The 25759-nt window shown below is 41.0% G+C and overlaps 1 protein-coding gene across 1 annotated transcript in view; it reads right to left on the bottom strand.

Moving 5' to 3' along the window:
* The window catches only part of LOC139749917 (beta-galactosidase-1-like protein 2), a 73686-nt gene that overhangs the window by 8783 nt on the left and 39144 nt on the right, over nucleotides 1-25759 (bottom strand). Inside the window, exons 7-10 of the mRNA XM_071664331.1 lie at nucleotides 21212-21358; nucleotides 13608-13703; nucleotides 11713-11807; nucleotides 3426-3577 (exon numbers count right to left, since the gene is read on the bottom strand). Of these exons, the coding sequence (XP_071520432.1) occupies nucleotides 3426-3577; nucleotides 11713-11807; nucleotides 13608-13703; nucleotides 21212-21358 (490 nt within the window). The remainder of the gene's footprint in view (nucleotides 1-3425; nucleotides 3578-11712; nucleotides 11808-13607; nucleotides 13704-21211; nucleotides 21359-25759) is intronic.

Here is a 25759-nt window from a genome sequence, read left to right on the forward strand (position 1 = left end):
TATATAAATGGGGAGTAATATTTTTCCCCAGGCACGCTTTCCATGCTAAAACCATACACTGCAAAGTCCTCTACGCCTCACCATGATATGAGGTAATCTACTCTTGTATTTTGAATGTGATTTTAATTCAGGAAGTCAGTGTTAAGTAACTTATATCTAAATCATATCTGAAATTGAATGTTAGGTGCCTTTTTGAAGGAAATAAATGTATCGAAATCAAATGATGGAACGAATACTTTTAATCAACCGCACTGAAATGGAAAACGAATAGATGCATGATAAAACCCACCCATCTCTTAGTAGACGTTTGTGGAAAGTCATCAAGGAATTCAAGAAATGCGTACACAGAATATTTTGCCAAAACTGAAACCAGTTATCATTTGTAAATATGATATACATCAGAATCTATTAGTCATGAAAGTACAACAGCAGCAGACTTGAATGAATCTCCACATGCACATGAAATGTCTTCATGAGCGTGCGATGTTGAATTCAAGAATGATTCTTCAAATAATAGAAGACTTACCTGCCCATAGCAGGCAGATTCTAGTTACAACAGACCATTTATAGCCTTGTAGTCATTAAGCTTTCTCAAGATTATTTCAGTTGTAGCGGGTAGTAAGAGGAATTATATCTATCCTCTACTTTCTCTGTACACATGGGATGAAGCAAAGGTAAGAGACCTCGTCAAAGGTGGCTGTAGTCACATAGACCACTCCCGGAACAGTTCAAACACATAGAGAGCAATGACTACGAGGATATACGGCCCAGATGTGGAGGGAGGATGGGGGAAGGGAGACCAAGAAGGGGATGGATGGGTGGAGCGAAGGAAGCTTTTGGGTATCTGGGCCTGAACATTCAAGATAGTGTGAGGCGCGAATGAGATAAAATGTATTTGATCTATATGGGCGACGAGCTCTCAATGGGCTGAAGCAAAGCTTAAGAAAGGATCAAGGTAGATAACCAAATACACTCTCAGGTCTTGCTGTGGATGACTGGCTGTGATTCGGTGCGTTATGCATGACAAGGTGATACTGGGTGTGTGTGCAAATGAAGCCATTGTTCGCTTGTTCCTGAAGTTTCTTTATTAAGGAGATGGAAACAAAAATGAATAAAACAAATTCTCAACCTAACTGCGTGTCCCAGTGATATTCTTTTTATGGTGAATTTCGTATCATTCTACCTGTTTGTAGTAAAGACGTGAACAAAAGAATCTTCAGGAATAGAGTGATAGAATCCTGGAATAAAGTGCCATCAAATCTTCTTAGAAAATACGGCTGGACTTACCTTTCATCATGGTATTAACCAGCGAGTACTTATCGTCCCTGATAAGCTTATTTCGCAGATGACAATATAATGTACATGTATCTTAACATCCTTCTTTACAAGGAATTGGTTTATGTCCTTCGGGACATCCGACGTCTGAAACCAGATTACAGGGTGATTTCTATCAATCATTTCCTATGTAATCTCCCTCTTTGCGTCTTCTCTCCATTTTCTCTCCAAGCTGTTTTTCTCCAAGCAGATGTGCTGGATAGAGTGGTGAGTGGGAAGAAACCTTCAGCTTTACTATGCTTGGTCTTCATTTATATAGCTTGGGAGTCTGTAGGTTACAGTTCCTGTCCTTCACAAGAAAAATAGATATCAGATCATGAAGTCTTCAGTTTCCTGTCTTTTCCACGTCCTCCCAAATTTAGTCTTATGTCATCGACTATCCAGCCAGGTGATTTACGCAGAATGTCTCCCAATCATCCATGTCTTTGCACAACTCCGTTCACTCCTACATGCTATCACTCTACTCCAAGTACTCCCTCAATCCCACGTCCACTTTAATGCACTATTACTGTACCCAGCCATGTACCCCTGAAAGACTCCATCCTCCCAACTCAACCTTGAACTCTTGCTTTCTTCACCTTGTAAACATCATCGTCTCCTTTCTCAGCCAGTCCCTTCTAATGTTCATCCCATTCCAGGAATCCATCCAACTTTTTCTCTTATCTTTCATAACCCTCTTTCGTGTCTCATTTCTCACCTTGGTAACCGTTCTCATTCGACAGCTAAATCTTGCAAAACCCACATCTAGCCTCCACTCTCCCTGTCATTTCATACATACTTTTCACTTCTATTCATGGGCGAAGGTCGAACGTTTTCTTCTAACAGCCTTCTTCACACTTGCGAACTCACATTTTTACCCATTATGACTTTCCATAAAAGTTCCATTCACTTTCCTGCCTTTTAACACTTTCCGATATTTCAGTATCCATTCTACAATTTCCATTTAACATTTTTCATCAGGATATTTGAAATTTCTATCTCTCTAAGCCTTTCCCAATACAGCCTTATCTTACCCTAAGAATCGTCCCCTCAAATACGACCTCTTTGCTTACCTACATTCCACTCCTTTTCTTGCAGACTGTTCTATATCCTCCGTTGATGTCCGACTGTTCTGCATTTTACCTCGTAGCATATCATCTGTATTCAGCATACTGATATTTTATATCTAATTTTATCTTATATCTATCACCTACTAATATCACTCTTTAGTTTGACATACATAAAAAAGTGGCAACACCTCTTTCTGCCGTAACTTGAACCTTAAACCAGTTTCAGACAACTTGAGCAAAGTTGCACGATACTCTTTTGTCAATATTACCTCATGTTTATTCCAAAATCATAAATGTTCTTTATACTATCCTGTTACTCTTGCATCACATTGTGGGATTCGCCATGATTCACCATCTTATCAACGCATTGTTCACAGCTTGTATCTATAAAATCAATACAGACTTTTCAAGAAGCTGGTGTCTCCCGTTTCTTTCGACAATTCCTCATCTCCCATCTTTGAATTATCTTTCAAAACACAGTTTCCAATTATGCCAAGTAATAGTCATTAATCTTTTTTTTTTTATTTCGTCACTGTCAGGTTTAAACTACCTCATGACATATGTAAACCATTGGGGAAATATCCAAGATATACACAGTAAATGCCTTACGAAGCATGAATGATTCTTATATCTCTATGAAGGTGAACATTTGACAGTGGTAAAAAAATAATCTTTCCCGCACTTCAAAAGCAACAGATCCACTAAAAGAACTTTATTACATTGTGGAGGTTATTTCATGAATTCCCATATCAGAAAATATCATCAGGATTTGTAATGATGGAAATATAGATATGACCTAAGTCATTTTTCAAGTAAACTGACAGTATGTTCACAGTGACTTGCCGGCACCTAACACATCTACTGTGGTCTGAACTGAGCCTTTTATGTAGATAATGATCAATTAAATCTATAGATATTCAACTGGCATGATCTCAGGGATGCATCTAGTAACTAGACGTAGATATGGTACATGTCCATTATCTAAACCTGACTTTAGACTCTGTCCATTGACTTGATGTTAACGGAAAGTATTCGACTGACCTGACGTGCCCTCGGATCTTGAGGGTGGAATTTGTGGCAGCGAGGAAGGCTCTCGTGGTGTAGAGGATGTACCCGTATGCCTGGCCACTCTGGTTGTTGATGGGCAGCAACTCCATGCTGAGGGGTCCTTCAAAGCTCTCAATGCTCTCGTGCTGGGGAAAACCCTTGGTAAGCTTCACACATATTAGAACACATTTGGATACATGTCTATCTCCCGTCAAGTGCTAGTCATATCAGTAACTCCAACAAGACATAGCATAACACCTATTGCACCTGACCACCAGAATTCCAACCAACACTGATAGATTGAATACTGAGCGTCGGCGGCCACAATATTGCCTGGTCTTGCGTCCCCCAACACGAACACATGTTCAGTCACAGTCGCGGTAATGTTTATCGACCGTAACAAAGCGGCTACCAGGAGTTTAGAAAAAAAAACCTTTATACAGCTGGTGATGATGAGTAGAGATACATGTTGTTGGGGGATGTTCATAACGCATGTATATGATTAATGTGTATCAAATGTGTCTGACGGATGTGTATAGTGGTTTGATACAATATATAATTGTGGCAGATTTGTATAAACTGGTATATATCTTCAAGTATAACGAAAATGAGGTATAACTACATGAATTTGCCGACGACTTGCAGATAAGTCGAAACTCACATCTACATGGAGATAAGGCAGTTTGTAGAACGTAAATAAACTAGGAACCTGACAGAAAAGTGGTAAATGTAATTAGAAGCAGAAAGATACGGGATATCAAGGATAAGGAAGGTCAAGGAAGGTACTGGATTTAAACTCGATGGGGTGGAAATTTACTGAACGATACTTGAAAAGTATCTTAAAGTAATGGCTTGTAGAAGTTAAGGACCACAACAACAGTGTAGTATTTTCCGCTATATCTAGAAGTATTATTCGCCAGACAGCTGTGGAGAAGCATCGCTTAGATTTTACTGTACCGTAGCGGTCACCGAACAACAGAGCGAGCACAAATACTTTTAAAAGTACATAGAAAACTGAATAATACTAACTCTCAATAGTGTCCTCTATGAAGACAAATGAAAAAATTCTGTGTATTTTCTTTTGGAAAGGGTAGAATGAGGGAGCGATATAGTCGGGGTGGTAGTGATGAAAGGACTGAATAAAGGGGAAGTAGATACGGTATTGATACTATGCGGTCATGAAAGAGTTCGCTACAATAGCTTTGATTGAGGGAATATTTAGATTTAAAAGGGTAAAGGGAAATATCAGATTGGATATAAAACTGTAGTCGAATGGAATGAGTTGCTCAGTGATAAGATAAAGGCACTAACAAAACTGAGATACACGTTAGATCTAAACAATAGAGTGATAAAGACTGATTGTATATAGGAACTGCTTTGGATGGCCCTGAAAGCCTTCTAAACTGTTTCCTTATCCTTATGTTCTTGTATCCCCAGCATCACTCTCAAGAACCTTCATGCCTCCTTAATTCTGGCGGGAGCTACGAATCACAGACACTTCCATCTCTTGCTGGAGACAAAGAAAGGAGAAGCAGTATGGATTAAAAAAAAAAAAGAAAAAGAAATACACATCCTCCTTGAATCGATGCGAGAAAGTCTCATGTTTCCCGAGTCAAAGAGATCCTCAAGGGGATCGTGACAATGAAATTAATCCTGACAGAGGCAATCAGATGCAGCGAGGGACTAAAGATTCGTGCCTTGTCGGTGTTGCCATTATGCCTCAACGCCTCACGCCGGACAGAAATCTTTCTTTTGCACTTTTCATTCGCGGTGGATGACTTACAGTCTTGTCCTCTGGATGAGTACAGTAACTAAAGGATGATTTTGGTTTCCGTGAGAACGGATGACTGATTTTTTTCAAACGATGGTGAATGATTTTGTTTTAGGGTTCGAAAACTGAATGAGTTAAACTTACGAATCATCAGTCAAAGTTTTGGTTATGTTATTTGCATGAACACTTGTCATAGATATTGACTATTGAACATTTTGGTATGATTAGTAATAGATCATTCTAATTTTTCAAACTGAATATATTTCATACCGATTTTAGATATGATTAATCAAATTTGACTTTGTTTCTTAAAGTATGTTATAGTTCCTAAGTTTACAGGTGATACAACGCTCAGAATTTTGAGGTGCGCAGCCATTGATGAATCTGGTCGTTAGAAAAGGATTATCCATTTTTTCTTACTTTGGTGATGTTTTAATGGATTAAGTTTTTCACCTTGTCACAGATGTCCTTTTTTTAATATCTGTTTTGTCAAGAGCCTTTGAATTTCAGTTTGGTTAGTGCCCGGTGACTGAGGGAGACACGTATGATGGTCACAAGATAAAGGATATTTCTTGAGAGTCGTGTACGGTACAGACCTATGTTTATATGGATATTGATTGCTTTATATGTATCCATTTATGTGATGTTGTATCACTGGCGCCTGCGTGTATGCGTGAGAGAGAGAGAGAGAGAGAGAGAGAGAGAGAGAGAGAGAGAGAGAGAGAGAGAGAGAGAGAGAGAGAGAGAGAGAGAGAGAGAGAGAGAGAGAGAGAGAGAGAGAGAGAGAGAGAGAGAGAGAGAGAGAGAGAGAGAGAGAGAGAGAAGGATAAGTGTATTTGTTTGAAACTAAAGCTTGCGCATCAAAGTAAGGTAATATGGGATTCGTCAGGCTCAATATAAATTTTTCACATTAAACATACTTGAATAATTAGTGTATGTCCCATCGTTTCAATTATTCTAATAAACGGAACATATGTACATAGCTTGAAGCATTAGAGGATATCGTCTTTACAAAATGAATATATGCGGAAGATTATTTCTATCCCTGGTTGCCTCCAGCTCAAGAGCTGTGCATCATTAAGGCGGCAACACGGGATCTGTATCTAGTCATTTCATTTTCAAGAGGTATATGAAATATAGACATGAACACATTCATTTCATGTCATCTTATACATCTTTTATTATTCTAGTTCCTTTTCACCGTGTCTTACTGATTTTGAGGTCCATATTTCTCATAGCATAGACGATACAACGATGAAGACAAGTGGTCAGCGAATACTTCTACATGATCTGAAACATTACTTGAAGATTTTCTGTGATTTCTTTTTATTAGTCTCAGCCACTGGGTTTCATACTCTTCTAATACATCTTTCAGCCTTGTATTTACTTCCTCATCGCTCTTTCGTATGGAACGTATTATCGCACAAGACTTACTACACAGTGTGGTGATGTGGGACCTGTAGCGTCCAGCCAGTTTCCTCATCTTGTTTTCTGCTTTCCCTGTGATGTATCTTTCTTCCATTCTTCGTCTGTGGCCTATTACACTTCATTACCTCTCTTATCTATCCCTTGGCGTCCTATCTTTCTCCCCTTACTTTGTATGTTTTCTATTGCCTCCCTAGTGTTCTCCTATCCCCTGTCCCTCCAACCCCCTGATCTCTTACCCCCCTCCCTCCTTCATGAGGTTTCCTTATCTTTCCTCTGATGTGAGACCCGCTCCCCTAAAGAGATTAGTTCAGTATGAGAAAAGTCTTATTACCTTGCGTTATACCACTGTTCCCAGAGGATAACAAATTGCACTAAGAAATCAACAGATCATAACTTTATCTGTAAAATTTTCCTGTTGGATACTTGTCCCTATTTCGTTTGCATACCTGTAATAACAAATTTTCCGCCAATGTTGTAAAGTTGAAGGAACATACGCCAGCCACACGAGTACTCCACACCGCGCATCGATGCTGATACACAAGACAGCTAACCCGTCAAGACGGGATGCTATAGTGGATAGATTTCACTCTTCCGAAATACCCATCCCTTTTAAGCTAATTTGATTCTTGCAGGTGGAGCAACTCCAAGTGAAGAGGAGCATTAGGATAATGCAGCTGGTCCACTTGACTTACTGAGCTGGAATTAAAGCCAGACCTAAGATGGAATCACTCAAACGCTGACCTGGATCTGGATGTCAATACCTCTCATTGACTTAGCAAGAGCTTACCCGAATGCAATTAGATATAAAGCTTTTCATCGTGAACGTGGAGCTGTGTCTATAATACTTTACATCAGCCTGGAAAGAAACCTGGTACGGTAATGAAGTGACCACACTTACTTCACGTATCGCAGGTCAAAACAACAGAGCTGATGCTCTTGGACAACCTACATGACGTTGTTTAAAGACATAGTTGCAAATGCATCACAAGCATCCATGTTTCATGCTACATGATGAAAACACTCATGTAAGTCAGCTGCATTGCTAACGCTTCCCTGTCTGTTCCTGGATCCCTGAGTTGGAAATGCCTCAAGTGTCTTTTCATCAACAAATCCCACCTCGCTGCTGCTTTGTTTCGCTAACATTGCTTGATGAACACTGACATGTACAGTGGTGTGGATCATTGATTCATGGGATCAGTTGATTTTCAGTAAAGCTAACATGGTCTTCCTCCGACACCTAGCATTTCAGTGTTCTGCAGTTCTTTAAAACAGAGGATGTACCGTGAAGGCGAGTAGGGGGTGGGTGTCAACGTTGAGGACATTAGTATGACAGACTAGGTTCTCGATAATGTGCGGCCACTCTCACCTTGAACTTCGCTTAAGTAAGCTAATTGTTTTTGATTAAAGATCTTTATGTGTGAATTCCAGGGAGGAATTTGTACACATGTATGCATTAAGGCTTTTGGCAGAAATCATCTGTCGGAAATGACATCTATATATTCGTTATCGTCTCTGTTCACTGGTTATCAGTATTGTCACCACATACAATGACAGAGGCAAGGCGTATGGACAAAATAGTATCCCTTCTTGTGTTTTGAAAAGATGTGCTTCTGAACTTGCGCTCGTGCTTGCTTATCTGTTCAGAATCTTTCTGAAGTCCGAAACTTCGTACTCCATCTTGAAACCATACGTTGGTCACCTATTTTTGCTTCTCGCTTGACAAAATGTATTGCTCGCTCACCGAATAAAGTTTGAGAATCATTTCAAGATGGAACACAAAATACAATAAGAAACGCAAAATACCCCTAAACTGGTCCTCAACAGCACCTGCACAATAACAGGCCAGATCAAAATTGTCTTTAAGTTAATGAACTGCAAGATGCTTAGAATGATACACACGGTGTACATTCTCCTGAAACTGGAGTACGAAGTATCAGTCTGGTCGTCTCACTTGAAGAGCCACATAGACTTGCTGGAGAGGGTACAAAGGAACTGAATACCGGAACCAAAATTGTGTGGTAACATGTATGAAGAACTGATAAGGTTCCTAACCTACTCTCACTGGAAGAGAGAAAAGTTAGGGGAGACATGATCGCTACTTACGACGAGGTTACGACGACGGTAGCATAGTCTACACCAGAAGAGAGACTAGAACAAGAGGATGCACTTGATAGCTAAGCAAGAGAAGTTTAGAAGATGGACGCAAGGGAACACTTCCTCATCATCAGAGTTTGTGACTCGTGGGACATTCATGGCAAACAGTTAAACGCGGCTGCATGTGGAAAATTTAAGGCGATCTATGACAGAGAAATAAGAATAAGAAGCTGGGTCCCATGGTATAAGGCTCCAGTGCCGTGGATTTTGAGACTGCAATAAGAGAAGAGGGAAGTGTATGGAAGGAGCAATGAAGATAAGATTCAAGGAAAATATGAGAGGGAAGAATTCAAGAATAAAGAGGGAGGAAGAACGGAAGGGATAAAGAGAGTATAGTGGGCGTGTAAGACAGAAGAATCAAAGAAAGTCAATGGTAAAAAGATCAGAGGGGAACGAAAAGGAAAGGGGAGAAGTGTAAGGGAAAAAGTGAGAGGAGATGGAGATAGATAATTGAAGAGGAGAGAAAAATTTACCTAATTTATTGTGCTTTAGGCACCACAGTGCGACTCTTGAGCCCGAAGATATACACTACCCCTGAATACGACGGTATGACTCTTAAGCACGAATGTGCTACCACTTAACACGACGGCACGACCCTTGGGCACGACGATACATCCTTCGAGCATGAGCGTGTAAGGGAAAGAGTGAGAAGAGAGGGAAAGAGATAGTTGAAGAGGAGTGAAAAATTTGCTTATCTTAGTAGTGCTCTTGGCACCACAGTGCTACTCTTAAGCCCGAAGATATGCACTACCCCTGAACACGACGGTATGACTCTTAAGCACGAAAGTGCTACCACTTAACACGACGGCACGACCCTTGGGCACGACGATACATCCTTCGAATGTGACGGTACGACTTTCGAGCTTCATGAAGAAGTGGACAGAATGCGTATCTTTCTTTTTTTTTATAACCTGAGTCATTCAATGAGTCCACGATATTCTTGAGTAAAAAAACAAACTTCTTATCAGGCCAGCCATAACAGGAATATTGGCAGGCTTCCACCACTCCGTATTTCTTCTGGGTCGTGCAGCTTAACCCATGGTGTTGCTAATTCATTGCATAGTTCAGCCTTACTCATCATAACTGAAAAGTTATCTTCTACGAGTCTCATAAATGGATCGTATTGCTACCGAGTATTTCCCTGACTACCTGGGGTTAGTCTCCCATGACGCTGCACCTGATCCGTCCTCAGACAGTCAGTCATGTGTGTACCCTTCCTAATTTGTATGCATCTGCACGCCACCTTCTATCTTGTTTCTGACAAGGGGTTCGTCAAGTGCTGTGTCAGTGTTGGTCCATTTAATTTTCAAGAAAGAATTTCGCATGTATATATTTATGTATGAATATTTGTGGAGCATATGTATGTATGTATTTATGTATGTATGTATGTATGTATGTATGTATGTATTTATGTATGTATGTATGTATATATATGTATGTATACATGTATATATGTATGTATATGCTGCACAAACGTTCATACATAAATTAATACATGGAAAATTCTCTCTTGTAACTGTATTGCAACTTGTTTGCTTTAACGTTAGGATATTCAAAAGTTTTTGTAGACTTTTAATTTCTACTAGGAAATATTACTCTTGTTAAAGTTCATATGTCACGTTTTAATGTATTTCAGATAAGGTAGATTTTTTTTAGTCATTATCAGTTTTTCCTTACTCAATCTCTATTATTCATGTCAGGTTGGGTTTTTATGATACGTACTTTTAAGGTAAAATCTTAGACTATATACTTTGAACAGAAACTAATAACGTAGATATTACATGCATAGTTTTCTTTCTTTATAGGCTCTGATGATGGCATATGTAACCATCGAAACATAGGCCAAGGAAGCCAGGGATGCTCATCCAAAATTCACAAGTGGTACAGGATATGTGGATCAAGTGTTTATCATTAAAAAAATATGTGTGAAAAATACATAGAGAAATATAAGTATCTGTTTGTGGCAATTAGGGATCTGAAGAAAGCATGTGATACGGTTCATAGAGTTACCTTGTGGAAGGTCTTACGAATATGTGCAGGAAAGTTAGGGGCGTGCATGGGGTTGAGTAAATTGGAACGATGTGGTATACAGGAGTCGACGTGCTGTCAATGGATGGAGCCAGGGAATATGTAGCGGCCTAGAGAAATCATGAAAAGGTCTGTGAGACCTGTTTATGGATGATAGGGGGAGGTTGGACTCTGATGCATTGCTAATGACGGCTAGAAAATGGATGCTAGCGAATGCAGCCTTTCTTCATCTGTTCTAGGAGCTACCTTGCTAACTTGGGAAACAGCGATCAGAAATTGGATGGGGAGGGGGGGGGGGGCGGTTAATCAGATATATCACGTACACGTAATATATATCACCTTTATATGCCTTCATTGCTTTTTGAATATTTCAGTCTCCATAAAAGTGCTTTAATCCAGAGACTTTAACACCCAGTGATACAGACATCAGTTTTGAAGCCATTTTCTTTCTTGGGCGTGAACCTTAATGTGCGTGTCCCTCCTGAGTCTATATTGTGGAGGGAACGTTTGTGGGTCAGTTGTGTGGGAGGGACATACCTGGAACAGCAGTTTGGCAGGAGCGTTCCTGAGCCAGCAGTGTGGGAGGAACGTACCTGGGCCAGCAGTGTGGGAAGAACGTACCTGAGCCAGCGGTGTAGGAGGAACGAACCTGGGCCAGTTGTGTGGGAAGAACGTACCAGAGCCAACAGCGTGGAAGGAATGTACCTGGGCAGCAGTGTGGGAGGAACGTACCTGGACCAGCACAGTTGAAGGAACGTACTTGAGCCAGCAGTGTGGGAGGAACGTACCAGAGCCAGCAATGGGGGAGGAACGTACCTAGGCCAGCAGAGTGGGAGGAACGTACCTGGACCGGCAGTGTGGGAGGCACGCACCTGGGTCAGCAGTGTGGGAGGACCTTACCTGGGCCAGCAGTGTGGACAGGGGAAGCGCCTGGGTGACGGGGCAGGACGGGTAGACCAGCTTCACATGCTCCACCGGCGGGTCTGGATGATCCACTGATAGGGACGGATGCACACACAGTGGGTCAACTCACTTCATGGTACGGTGAAATATAAGCATCACTGAAGCCAACTGATTTTCCTGACTATCTTTTAGGACGGGCACCGTAATATCTAACACAATGGCAAATAACATCTGTAATTACTAGAACGAAGGGCAGCAGAATCATCAGTCATGATGTATACAGCAACACACCGTTGTGCTGGAGACAAAGCATCCATGCAAAGATTCTAAACATAATGTGATAGTCTGATCTGTACATAACAGTATAGTGGCAGCGGTCTAGATGGGTGATAAGGTGTTCTCCCAGCAGTACGTCATCTGTACCATGCAGGGTTATATATATGAGAGTTGTGCAACAACCGCTGCACAGTCTTCGTGTTTCGGATTATTATCCATAATGTGTGGGGCTTCCCCGAGGTGTTTCATGTTTTACAGATGCTCTACAAAAATTTACCGTATTATCTATAGGTTCTGACCACGAGGCCCAACAAGGGGCCCTCATGAATCTTCCAGCCACACGGGCCTACGTTGATTAAATACCTATACTATGGTTTTTTTATCCAACCGTGGCTGAACCAAAGGGCACGTTGACCTGTTGTCTGGACTGTGGATTTTACCCCGAGATCCTCCCTCTCAAACGCACTCACGCACACACACACACAGAGAGAGAGAGAGAGAGAGAGAGAGAGAGAGAGAGAGAGAGAGAGAGAGAGAGAGAGAGAGAGAGAGAGAGAGAGAGAGAGAGAGAGAGAGAGAGAGAGAGAGAGAGAGAGAGGTGGGATAAAACATAAAGAAGTATAATCGTGGAGGCTACAGAAACCTCAACAATTTCTATAGTAACATCATTTGGGAAATGGAGATCAGTGGCCGGGGAGCAGAGCTTTATGGTGTGAGGTTTGGTGAAATCTATAGTAAAGTAGTAGGACCGTGGATGCCGCCTCTAGTTTTGAATACAGAGGGAATCGTAAGAAAAAGGAAATGCTTTTTTAATAAAAGTTATCAAAGAGCAAAGGAGCTTCGAGATGTGCAGCGAAGATAAAGACGGCACTCCAACCAGTCAAAGTTTGTAAGGTATTATTGAACAAGGAACGAATACACCAGGATGGGAAACGAGGAACATCGAGTATTTGAAAAGAGCATGAACGAGAAATGAGAAGATTTGAAACTCACATAAATTCCTTAGGAGTCAGTTGTCACTTAATGATCAGCAAATCAGGCTATAGGATTCACAGGGAAAAATTGTTTAGGATAATGGAAGAATGATGTGACGAACTGAATGATAAGTTCATAAGTGCCTTCATAGTGGAAGATACTACATCTAACATCATTTAAGTGGAATGGAGAGTACGTTTTAGAAAACTATGGGATATCTAGAAAAGACATAAACACAATACTCAAAAAGTTTTGGCCCACATGAGGCTAATGGTCGTGACACAATTTCACCAAATGTGCTATACATTTGTGCAGATACGCTAGATAAATCTCTGGTGCCTTCTTTTTGTCTCTCAAACCATCTCACAGCCAGACTAAAGGGCTCTTGGTGACTAGGTGTCAGCTCTGCGGGTTACATCTTCACCACTGTCGCGAGTCCTTTAACCTTAGGTCTTACCTTCTTTAGTTCCCCCTGAATTTAACCTTTCCAATCTTCTATCCTTTATCCTCATCTTTTGTAACCTGTAAAGTCTATGACTCATCTTTTGCCCTCTCCTCCCTTCCCACAACCTTATCCTCTTAGACGCCTGCCTACCTAGACCCAGGCTTCTCCAGACCCCGATAACCTCCTTGGGCCTCACCTATGCCTTCCAGAGGGTTGTATCTGGCTATGATCTCCTTAGCGAATGTGTACTTATCCGTGTAGTCACCGGACTCTGTCAGCGGGGCGTCGTAGTCTGTGGGAGAGGTGCAAAAGGAAAAGAGTATGAATAACACGTGGATTAGAGTATATGAACGTTCTCTCTCTCTCTCTCTCTCTCTCTCTCTCTCTCTCTCTCTCTCTCTCTCTCTCTCTCTCTCTCTCTCTCTCTCTCTCTCTCTCTCTCTCTCTCTCTCTCTCTCTCTCTCTCTCTCTCTCTCTCTCTCTCTCTCTCTCTCTCTCTCTCAACATTCAAGGGCCATGTGTCATCTCTGAGCAGTTTTTGATGAACGGAGCACAGCGTCCGGGAACAGCACACCGCAAAGCAAAGTTAGCGGATTCTCTACATATTGATTCATAGATTCGCAGCACCAAAGACATTGTCATACAAAAATTCGGAGTGATGCCCTGATATTTACGAGTAATGCCACTGGTTAGAAATAGGGACAGCATGAGTATTTATTTAAGTACGATATGATCATCCAAGCATTCGCTCTTAAAGCAAATCAAACTGCTTAACTAGTAGATGCCAAATACGAAATACAGACGTTGGTAGTTATCTTTATGGGATAATCTCTGGGCCAAGACTCATAATGTAACACAGAAGAGCCACCAAGAAGCTGATCGACAGTGGAGAGGGACTTTTCTTACGTATCAAAACAACTACTAAACACAAGCTTATGGGCCTCACCTATATCTCCATACGCAATCATTTAAAGTAAGAATGTCACATAAGTTAGATGAAGTACATGCCATTCTGATAATGATTTCTTTCAAGTTTTCTCTCCTCTGAAGAAAATAAAATTACTCTCGTATGAATAACCAAATCTACCAAAAGAGTAACGGGTGATATTTTCTTATTTTTTTTTTTTTCGTTTTCTAGATATAGGGGACGAAGTATGATAAACAACGACGGCAACAGGTTGAAACACATGGAGACCGTCCTTCTGTAGTGTGTGTGTGTGGGGGGGGGGGGGGGCGTATCCCAGGCTTATCTGTAAGAACACTGTGGATGGCCTGTAACATTGTAACAACACTACATTGTGGGGCCCATAACCCGGACTGGCCTACAGCAGCACTGTAACAAGTTTGCATATAATCTAGTTAGGTTTCAATAATTCTACCACTGTATAAAAATCTCACTGAAGGTAATTAGAAATGTGTGGTTAATGAGATATGATGATTCATCATAGTCACAGAATGCTAGTATCTAAGTGGAAAGTCCTAACTTATGCTGGCTGGAGTGGCACAAAAAGGTTATTATTTTGAGAGCACTAAGCAGCGAGGGGAAGAAATTATTTCTCTATGAGCTTAAACATCATAGGAGGAGACAGCTAAAGGCTTCCAGTTCCCGGCTCTGGCATAGTAAGAGTACTCTCAATACTAATATACAAAAGTTACGTGTACATACTCTCAATATTAGTATACAAAAATTGCGTGTACATACTCTCAATGTTAGTATACAAAAGTTACGTGTACATACTCTCAATGTTAGTATACAAACGTTACGTGTACATACTCTCAATATCAACATACAAAGGTTGCGTGTACATAAACAAATATACTTAAGTTATTCGGAAAGTCAGATAATACTGGCTAAATAATGACCACAGAAGAAAAGAACTGACTAAGAGTTGACTGCAATACTGAAGGTGGAAAGCTACTGACCATAACAAGACTTGAAGACTTCCTTAGTGGACGAATGTGTTTGAAGGAGACAGTGATGATGGTGAAAGAGGCAGAGATGAAGTGTAGAATATCAGTGAGGACGTGTGGATTTAAGAGAATTAGCAAAGTGTAAGTTAACACTAAAGAGATTATATGAGGTGGTTGCTGGCAAGATTCGCACTGAAATACAGACTGCTGCGAGAGGCACAAAAAAAGGGAAGAGAAAGAGTATTGAGACAGCGTGAGTGCACTGTGGCCCTCTGAGAAAACCTATTAGTCACATTGTGGACAATGCCATCGAGTCCGTGGACTAACGTTTCTAGCCAGGAGCTACCTCGTCTCTCTTCACAGAGGAGTAGATAAACATACCCGCGGCCTGTGTTGACGATGCCTGAGGCTTGTGTTTTGTCAGACCAGTCTTTGAGAGGTCGCCACTGCCCTTGTGAAGTGTGTGCGTGAGTGTGTGGAGAGCGCATCGATCTCATCGTAGGACTCCTAACCACTGACAGGCTACAAAGCTCGCTGCACCATGGCCAATAGTCCCTTCGGCTCTGAGCTGACGAAGGGAGTTTATTGTGGGTGTGCTGAAGGAGAGCAAGAGAGCACTGTGAGTATGTTAAGTGACAGTGAATATATGGGTTAGTATGGTGTATCATGCAGGAGCAACGTTTACTGCAAGAGGAGGAATTTTGTATCAAATTTACATCCAGTATTAGTCAAGCATTAGTTGGTATGCACATGAAATGATGTCGAGAGACTTTAATTTATTTCTTAATATAGAGTCTCACCAACTGCAAATGAAAGTGGGACATTTTTCATTTTAGATCAAATGTGCGTGACAGGCTGAAATGTGTTGATAGTGGGGAGAGGACGAGGGGAGGCTGGTTAAGTGATGAGCACAGAAAAAAAAAGTGGTTAGCTGTGTCAGATCTTAACAAAGGTGGAATTTAGGGAAGTGGTTTTCGAATACTTAGTTGGTCATCTTTGTCAAGGGATTCAGGCATTAGTGAGAGGGAGAGTGAAGCGTTTTCGAGGGCTCAGTCCAATTTTTTGGAAATGAGAGGAATGTTGCTGAATTAAGAACAAAGGGGAAGGAAAGAAGGCTATATATATTCGTATGTATAGTTAGAAAGGAGAAAGGAGCATTGGAAAACATATGTTCATTCTGGATAATCTGAGAGACTCGGGGAATGTGTAACCACATGAAAGATGATTATCTTTAAGTGTAAATTTTCCACATCGTCATGGAAAACGAAAAGGCAAATTACAATATGAATTCTATTAAGCAACAAAATTTCATGAGGAAAAAGCCAAGGGTATGATGTTGTCCGATGACCTATGGCAAAGTAGCGGTGCAGAGATAAAGTAAGTTGTGGCAGTGGGGAAAAGGAGAAGAAAATTCTACATTTCATATGCATGGAATTCGAATTAAAGTACGAGATATCTATCCTCACTCTTTATAATTCGCTGGTGCTCCCTTACATTGAATACCGGGACATAGTTGAGGGAATACAGCGGAAAGTTATCATGATGTTTCCTGGACTGAAAAATGAATCTGATAATGGCCATCTGGAGAACCTAAACTTATTTAGCTTAGAAAAGGAGTGTTAAGATATGATTTGATAACGCACTCAAAATAGTAAAAGGCTTCACCACTCTTGATCTAGGCAGCTATTTTAAGGCTAGATCAGTTTGGTTTCACTTTTAGTAATGCATACAACTCAGGGAGCAAAATCTTACTTCGAATGAGGCTAATTACGTTTCTTGAACACGATTTCTAGCACGTGGAACGATCTACCAACAATATTAGCTAAAAGTAACACCAGAGATGATTTTGGAAATGGAGTTCACACATAACTCTCTTCAAGTCCATGGCTAAAATTGTTTAAAACTCTGGAGATGTAATAATTTTTCTCTAATTCCATTCTGTTCGTTTTTATTAATCGCAGAGTACGAAACTCTCTGTGTCAGATCTCATCAGTTATGCCTAACAGCATCGAAAGGGTCATAAGTCCTGTTGGTGTTTACTTTCCTCTATACATCTTTGGATACTTTGAAACTCAGCGTTGAAGAGAGAAAATGGGTGAGACTTCGTCAGGGCAAGAACGCAGGTGTGGGACCTTATAATGTTACGGTATATAGTCCCTAAAGAGTTGTGAGAGTAATTAAGTAACGGAACCCTGAAACTTTTATAAAACTTTTCCGAGCAGCATAGCATATCATCACGACCTCTGGTGGTGGAGGAAGATGATGTGACCAAAGGACTGAGTAACAACAATACAGGCAAACCTTATCCAATGCTCAGGTCCAGCGTTCAGATAACGAGGTTGTTAAGGAACAGTATAATCTTCAGAAGAGCGGGTATAAATGGAGATGTATAAATGGAAGAGGCAGGATGTCAAGAGAAAGGTGCAAGAGGCGAAAAAGAGGGCAAATGAGAGTTGGGGTAAGAGAGTATCATTAAATTTTGGGGAGGATAAAAAGATGTTTTGGAAGGAGGTAAATAAAGTACGTAAGAAAGGAGAACAAATGGGAACATCGGTGAAGGGGGTTAATGGGGAGGTAATAACAAGTAGTGGTGATGTGAGGAGATGGAGTGAGTATTTTAAAGGTTTGTTGAATGTGTTAGATGATAGAGTGGCAGATATAGGGTGTTTTGTTCGAGGTGGTGTGCGAAGTGAGAGAGTTAGGAAGAATGATTTGGTTAACAGAGAAGAGGTAGTAAAAGCGTTGCGGAAGATGAAAGCCGGCAAGGCAGCGGGTTTGGATGGTATTGCAGTGGTATTTATCAAAAAAGGGAGTGACTGTGTTGTTGACTGGTTGGTAAGGATATTCAATGTATGTATGACTCATGGTGAGGTGCCTGAGGATTGGAGGAATACATGCATAGTGCTACTGTACAAAGGCTAAGGGGATACAGGTGAGTGCTCACATTACACAGGTATAAGTTTGTTGAGTATTCCTGGGAAATTATATGGGAGGGTATTGACTGAGAGGGTGAAAACATGTACAGAGCATCAGATTGGGGAAGAGCAGTGTGGTTTCAGAAGTGGTAGAGGATGTGTGGATCAGGTGTTTGCTTTGAAGAATGTATGTGAGAAATACTTAGAAAAGCAAATGGATTTGTATGTGAAATTTATGGATCTGGAGAAGGCATATGTTAGAGTTGACAGAGATGCATTGTGGAAGGTATTAAGAATATATGGTGTGGCAGGAAAGTTGCTAGAAGCAGTGAAAAGATTTTAACGAGGATGTAAGGCATGTGTACGAGTAGGAAGAGAGGAAAGTGATTAGTTCTCAGTGAATGTCGGTTTGCGGCACGGGTGCGTGATGTCTCCATGGTTATTTGATTTGTTTATGGATGGGATTGTTAGGGAGGTAAAAGCAAAAGTTTTGGAGAGAGGGGCAAGTATGGAGTCTGTTGTGGATGAGAGGGCTTGGGAAATGAGTCAGTTATTGTTCGCTCATGATACAGCACTAGTGGCTGATTCGGGTGAGAAACTGCAGAAGCTGGTGAATGAGTTTGGTAAAGTGTGTGAAAGAAAGCTGAGAGTAAATGTGAATAACAACAAGGTTATTAGGTATAGTAGGGTTGAGGGACAAGTCAATTGGGAGGTAAGTTTAAATGGAGAAAAACTGGAGGAAGTGAAGTATTTCAGATATCTGGAAGTGGGTTTGGCAGCGGATGGGACCATGGAAGCGGAAGTGAGTCACAGGGTACGGGAGGGGGCAAAAGTTCTAGGAGCGTTGAAAAACGTGTGGAAGGCGAGATCATTATCTCGGAAAGCAAAATTGGGTATGTTTGAGGGAATAGTGGTTCCAACAATGTTATATGGTTGTGAGGCTTGGGCCATTGATAGAGTTGTGCGGAGGAGGGTGGATGTGCTGGAAATGAGATGCTTGAGGACAATATGTCTTGTGAGGTGGTTTGATCGAGTAAGCACTGAAAGGGTGAGAGAGATGTGTGGTAATAGAAAGAGTGTTGGTTGAGAGAGCAGAAGAGGGTGTTTTGAAATGGTTTGTCCACATGGAGAGAATGAGTGAGGAAAGATTGACAAAGAGGATATATGTGTCAGATGTGGAGGGAACGAGAAGTGGGAGACAAAATTGGAGGTGGAAACATGGAGTGTAAAAGATTTTGGGTGATCAGGGCCTGAACATGCAGGAGGATGAAAGGCGTGCAAGTAAGAGAGTGAATTGGAACGATGTGGTAAACCGGGGTCGACGTGCTGTCAATGGATTGAACCTGGGCATGTGAAGCGTCTGGGGTAAACCATGGAAAGTTTTGTGGGGTCTGGATGTGGAAAAGGAGCTTTGGTTTCGGTGCACTATACATGACAACTAGAGACTGAGTGTGAACGAATGTGGCCTTTGTTGTCTTTTCCTAGCGATACCTCGCGCGCATGCGGGAGGAGGGGGTTGTTATTTCATGTGTTGCCTGATGGCGACGGGAATGAATAAAGGCAGCAAGTATGAATTATGTAAATGTATATATATGTATATGTCTGTGTATGTATATATATGTATACTTTGAAATGTATAGGTATGTATATGTGCATGTGTAGACGTGTATGTATATACATATGTATGTGGGTGGGTTGGGCCATTCTTTCATCTGTTTTCTTGCGCTACCTAGCTGTCGCGGGAGACAGCGACGAAGTATAATAGAAAATATACGATATATATATATATATATATATATATATATATATATATATACTACACTTTCTTCATTTGTTTCCATTCAAACTCATGCCTCAACTAACCTGTCACTCTGCCCTCCTAAACCTATAATATCTTTTCTTTTAGTCACATTCATTCTCATTTCCGCCTTTCACGCATTCTCCCAAACTCAGTCACCAACCCCTGCAGTTTCTAACTCAAATCTGCCACCAGTGCTGTGTCATCAGCAAACAACAACTGAGTCACTACCCAGGCCCTCCCGCACCCCCAGCAAACTGCATACTCGACCTTATCTCCAGAACTCTTACATTTACCTCGCTCACCACCCAATCCATTAAGAAGTTAAACAGACATGGCGACATCACACACCTCTGCTGCAGACCAACTTTCACCTGGAACGACTCAATCTCTTCCCTTATTATTCTTGATTTATGTGTCACGAGACCTGATACAGTTGAAAGGAATAGAGCCTGAGGAGGAAAACATGGCAGATAAGAAGCTACACACGACTACATATGACTTGATAATCTTGATTCACCAATCTGCTTAAGGCTTGATTCGTCTGATTGCACTCGTCGTACTGAGTGCAAACTCGTGGGTCACCGATTTACCTCGAATAAGGCGAAATACTTTTCCTTCAACAGAAGTCTTAACAAATGGAATGATTTATCGATAAGAGTGGTGGAAAGTAGTACTAAAGATACGTTTAAGAACAAACTTGATGAATACTTTGCTTCACGTTCACAATTAACATTACTTTAGCCGTAGTCACATGAAACAGTTTGCAGGTTTTTCTCTCTGAATCATCAGTATGTCTTTCTGCTTTTACTATCACGAACAGCCTCGAAAGTACCCGGTGGTCTTCAAATGTTTGAATTCCTTGGTTTTCCTTGGTAAAAGAAGTAGACAAAAATGTACTTCGAAATTATGCTGTTATTACATGATGGAACAAAGGACCGCGGCTTACTATAAAGCTGGTGGTGATTGGTAAAGAAGCAAAAGCTCGAGACTTACCGTAGAATATGAGGGAACAAAGGGCTATGGCTCACCGGGGAAGATGTGTGAGACTGTGGTGTTGGAACGAAAATTTAGGACTTAAAGGAGATGGTGTCGATTGCGTTATGAGGAAGCGATAGATCTATCATAGAAGGGAGAATCTAAGGAATGGTGAGTGAATGAAGAGCCACGACTCACCGTAAGACGAGACATCAGGAGCGTAGTGAGGCCAGATGTCCAGAGTGTTGGCTCCGGCCATGAAACCGAAGTTGGTGCCGCCGATGAACATATACATGTTGACGGAAGAGTTGTGTTGCAGGATATGCTCCAGTGTCGACGCGAAACCTGCCGGGAGGGGGCGAGTTAATGTGGGAGATGAGACAGGTGGGAGAGAGTGAAGGAAAAGGGATGAGATTGAGAAGAGAGAAAGATAGATGGATCAGAAAAGATTCTGAGACAAAAGAGGAAAACACGAGAGGGGGCAAAGGTAGAGGAGAGTCTAGCAGGATCGAGGAAAAAGAGAGGAGATTAAGAGAAGGAAGGAAGAAACAAAATGGAAGAAAGGGAAGGAAGTTAGAAGAGCAGCAGAAAGAAAGGGAAACGGTAGGAGGAAGGGAACGATGTCAGAGGCAGGGAGGACGCATATGAGGAGAGAGAGATGACGAGAAAATTGGCGAGTATAGTGGAGGAAGGAAGGGGTAATAACAGGAGGAGGAATGTGGAAAAGTGGCTTGAAGGGAAGAACGAATAGGTTGGCATAATAATCATAATAAAGATCGTGAGAAAACAGATACAGAATCTTGACTGAATTAAGGGATATAAGTATAAAAGTCTAACAACGAATTTACAACTACGTATAAACATTTGCCGATCGAATCAGAAGATAATTTGGCATTGTGTTCTGATCTACACCAGGAATTATAACTTCGTGGACGCGCCCAACAGCTGAAGACTTTTGCAATACCTGGGTGGCAGATGCTCTGGGTGTAATCCACACAAAATTGCTGTGTCGCACTTACGTATATTCTTTTCCAAGAATAAGGCCAATCATCCCATTACGCTCGTGTGTGCTGACCTCTGTTGAAGGATAAAGAATCAACGAAGCAATGCGTTATCTCCAGAGGATATATATATATATATATATATATATATATATATATATATATATATATATATATATATATATATATATATATATATATATATATGTTGAAAGAAAACTTTCCTCATTCGTTCTGTCATGAAAATGTATTTTACTGTTTCTGTATTACTGAAATAAACCGGTGACGCATTTTTTTGATAATTTTTCTTTATGCTTCACTGAGTCGTACCTCAGTATTTCTCGCAGCTCCATATGTCAACCTTTTGTTGTACAGAGAAACTTTAGCATACTTTTATCTCGATCCATGTCCATTATCTACTCTTTCTTCGCACCGCTTGCTACTTTCTCTCGTAGAATCCGCTTGCCATCTCCTTTTGAAAAATCCGCTTGCCACCACCTCTCTTAGAATATCTTGAGATTTTTCGCTGGTACTCATTATGAGCCACTTTACACACGAAATTCATTTTCATTTTTACTGTTCCGACAACTTTTCATCTCCTTCTGACGCGGTCACAGGTTCTCTTTTCTTTCCTGTTTTTCAAAGTGATCAAGAGCACTTGATCACTCTTTTTTTTAACTCTCTTTCCCTCTCATAAGTTCCCCCTTTTTCCCAGTAGCATGCTTTTCAACCACATCTTTCCCTACTCTATCCTTCTTTCAAACGAATGTAAATATTTTCCCCTTGTTCTGATGCTTCTATTGTCGTATTTGAAAATGTGTATATTCTACCCAGACTAATGGTAAGAGATGTTTTTTCACTTCTCAATTACATAATTCGTTCTTTTTTCTTGTTATACTACTGAAACATTTTCTGTATCTTTTTGATAACCTGTTTCTCTCCACTCTACTACTGGGACACCTCTCTGGCATTCTTTTATTCTCGGGATTCCCCTTCCCGTCATCTTTGCATCATCTTTGTTCCATCCCTACAAACCCTAGAATGCCTAGCTTTACCTCTTTATCTGTGCACTTTCTTCATGCGTTTCATGACGGTAACTCTTTCCATATACAAATTTGATCACATTCCTATTGCTTCTGTTTTTTTCTCCTTTTATTCAAATATCGTATGAAAAACGTCTGTACTCTAGGGTTCGTTGCAAATGCCTATCATGTTAGTGTCGTACTATCAAAAATCATTCCATAGTCTGTTCGTCTAACTAGGAAATTATCAGCGTTGTGTAGTGGAGATAATCTACAGCCCATCTTTAGGCAACATACATAAAAGCTTCTAACTCATGTATGCGTACTCCCTCGTCCGTCGTGCTTTCAGCCATATTATCATGTCTAACTTTGTTCTTAATGGCCAAAGTTCCATACGACTTCTAAGCATATCTGTGTTACATCTGCGTTTTATCTTATATATTTTCGTAATTCCTACAAGACTATGCAAATCAGTTACTTCTCGTACTTTCAGCCACATTATCATGTCTAACTTTGTTCTCTATGACCATAGTTCCATACGACTTCTAAGCATATCTGTCTTACATCCATTATTCTATCTGTTTTATAGATTCCTACGATACTATGCAAATCAGATATTTCTTCTGCCTTCATGGTTAGTGCAGCTGTATCAAGGAAAGCTTATGTTCGTCATCCAAACATGGGAGGTGGATAAAGTGCTCCGTATTTTACACACACACACCCCATTTCCCTGACCTACCTACGCTGTGTCCGAGGTCCTTCACCTTTACTAACATTACTCTGTTCTCAACGTCTGTTTCCTAAATTTTATTCATATCAACCACCGCCATCTAATACCTCGCGTATTTCACAGAGAGTTCTTTGTCATTTGGACTATCATTAACGCTCGGATTGCCCATTTCTTTCGAGGACATGAACCTTGCTCCTACCCACTCTCTCTCAAATTATCCTCTTACTCCACACATCACTGTAGCAGCTTACCATCCTGTCCATTTCCTCCTCATATTCAGCTAACATAACGGTTGTATCCAGCGCTGCGTCCACAAGTACTTATTCATTACTGTGCCTCAGCTAAACCCCAGAAGTACTACAATCTGGCACTCACACATTTCGTATAATACATTATCCACATCGACGTAAAACAACTCACTCGTAATATACTCTCTCATGAGGAATGATTTATATAGAAAACTCTTATGGCGCCATTTAACAGAGATATCTTAATTACTTGAATAATGATACACATCCTAGCGTCCTGGTGTCTCTACTTCTCCATATAATCTAAAACGTCAGCTGAGTGGCTCTGCAGACACTAAGGGACCACTTTTGTCTGTTCTAATCGTCCGTCCGTCGTCAGGGGCTAAGGATGAGTTTGCAACCTCATCTTGGGTCATCACTTGATAAGTCTTGATCATAGACTCTACACAGTTGTTCCCTAGTAGCGAAATGTTGGAAAGAATAGAGTCCCTAACTCAAGTTTGGAATTTGCCTGGGTTATACCCATGACAAAATAGTTAAGCTTAGAATTTAACCCATCTCGTAAATTGAAAATGCTTCTCCTTTGGTGATGGATTTTAATGGAGATATTTATGGGGTTTTTTCCAAGACTAAAAAGGTTAGCAGAGAGAGAGAGAGAGAGAGAGAGAGAGAGAGAGAGAGAGAGAGAGAGAGTAGACATGGCTGTTGTTAGGAGATCGAAGTTCTACATCGCTGCAATTTAAATGAATAATAAAATGTACTCGCTCACTAACCTTTAACATGTGACGGACTCAGATGTTAGTAGAGGAGGAGGAGGAGGAAGGGGAGTGGGAGGAGGTGGAGGAGGAGGAGGAGGAGGAGGAGGAGGAGGAGGAGCTGGAGAGTAGCAAGGCGAGCATTATTGACCTGTGGACCTGGTTGGAGGTGGACGGGTGGCAGCTGCGTATTTCAAAGGCAGACAGATAAAAGAAAGATGATGTTTGCATAAATGAGTCACTTTCAAATTTTAGGAGGGTGACTACTGCTTTTTACATTCAGGGAGTCGAGAGTGACGTATCCATGAATTGAACCTGTTGGGTGTATCTGTTGGAAGAAATGATAGCCACATCACCAAGCGACACACGCTATCACCCTTCCTTCGAATGCAACATGATTTTAGTAGAGTTAGTAATAACTCTATTAATGAACACCCGACAGTCTTCATTATCAGGGCGCCAAAAAAGAAATGAAATCCTCTCGCCTTCAAGAGCTGGGAAAACCTTTTCTACAGTCTAATGGAGAATTCATGTAAGATGAAGAAATACTTGTGTGAAAAGGCGAAAATGATGAAAATGAGGATCTGATTGAGAGAGGAAGTAGCATCATGAGAAAAAAGAAAGGAAGAAAATGGCAGCTGGTTTGAGAAAGAGAAGGAGAAAATTATTCGTGAGAAATGAATCAGGGTGTTAACATATCAGTAACGTGATTATTAGAATCTTGGGCACTAAAGAAATAAAAGGGTGAGCAGCGCCAATTCTTGGATATCCTTCCTCGCTTCGGTGAGAGAATGGTCCTGTATTGATTAACCAAGAGCTGGGATCTACAGCTTTATAAGACGCTCTCATACAAAAGATTACCACGAGCAGAATTGGACACTTTTGTTATGACCTAACACTCTATCGCCTTTATTAAAGAATCTTCACTGCCTCAGATGCAGCCATAACGGCCTTTTCAAATTGTCTCTGAGGTTCCGAAGCAGAATCAAT

Source organism: Panulirus ornatus, chromosome 8 (genome assembly GCF_036320965.1).
Source record: "Panulirus ornatus isolate Po-2019 chromosome 8, ASM3632096v1, whole genome shotgun sequence".
NCBI lineage: Eukaryota > Metazoa > Arthropoda > Malacostraca > Decapoda > Palinuridae > Panulirus > Panulirus ornatus.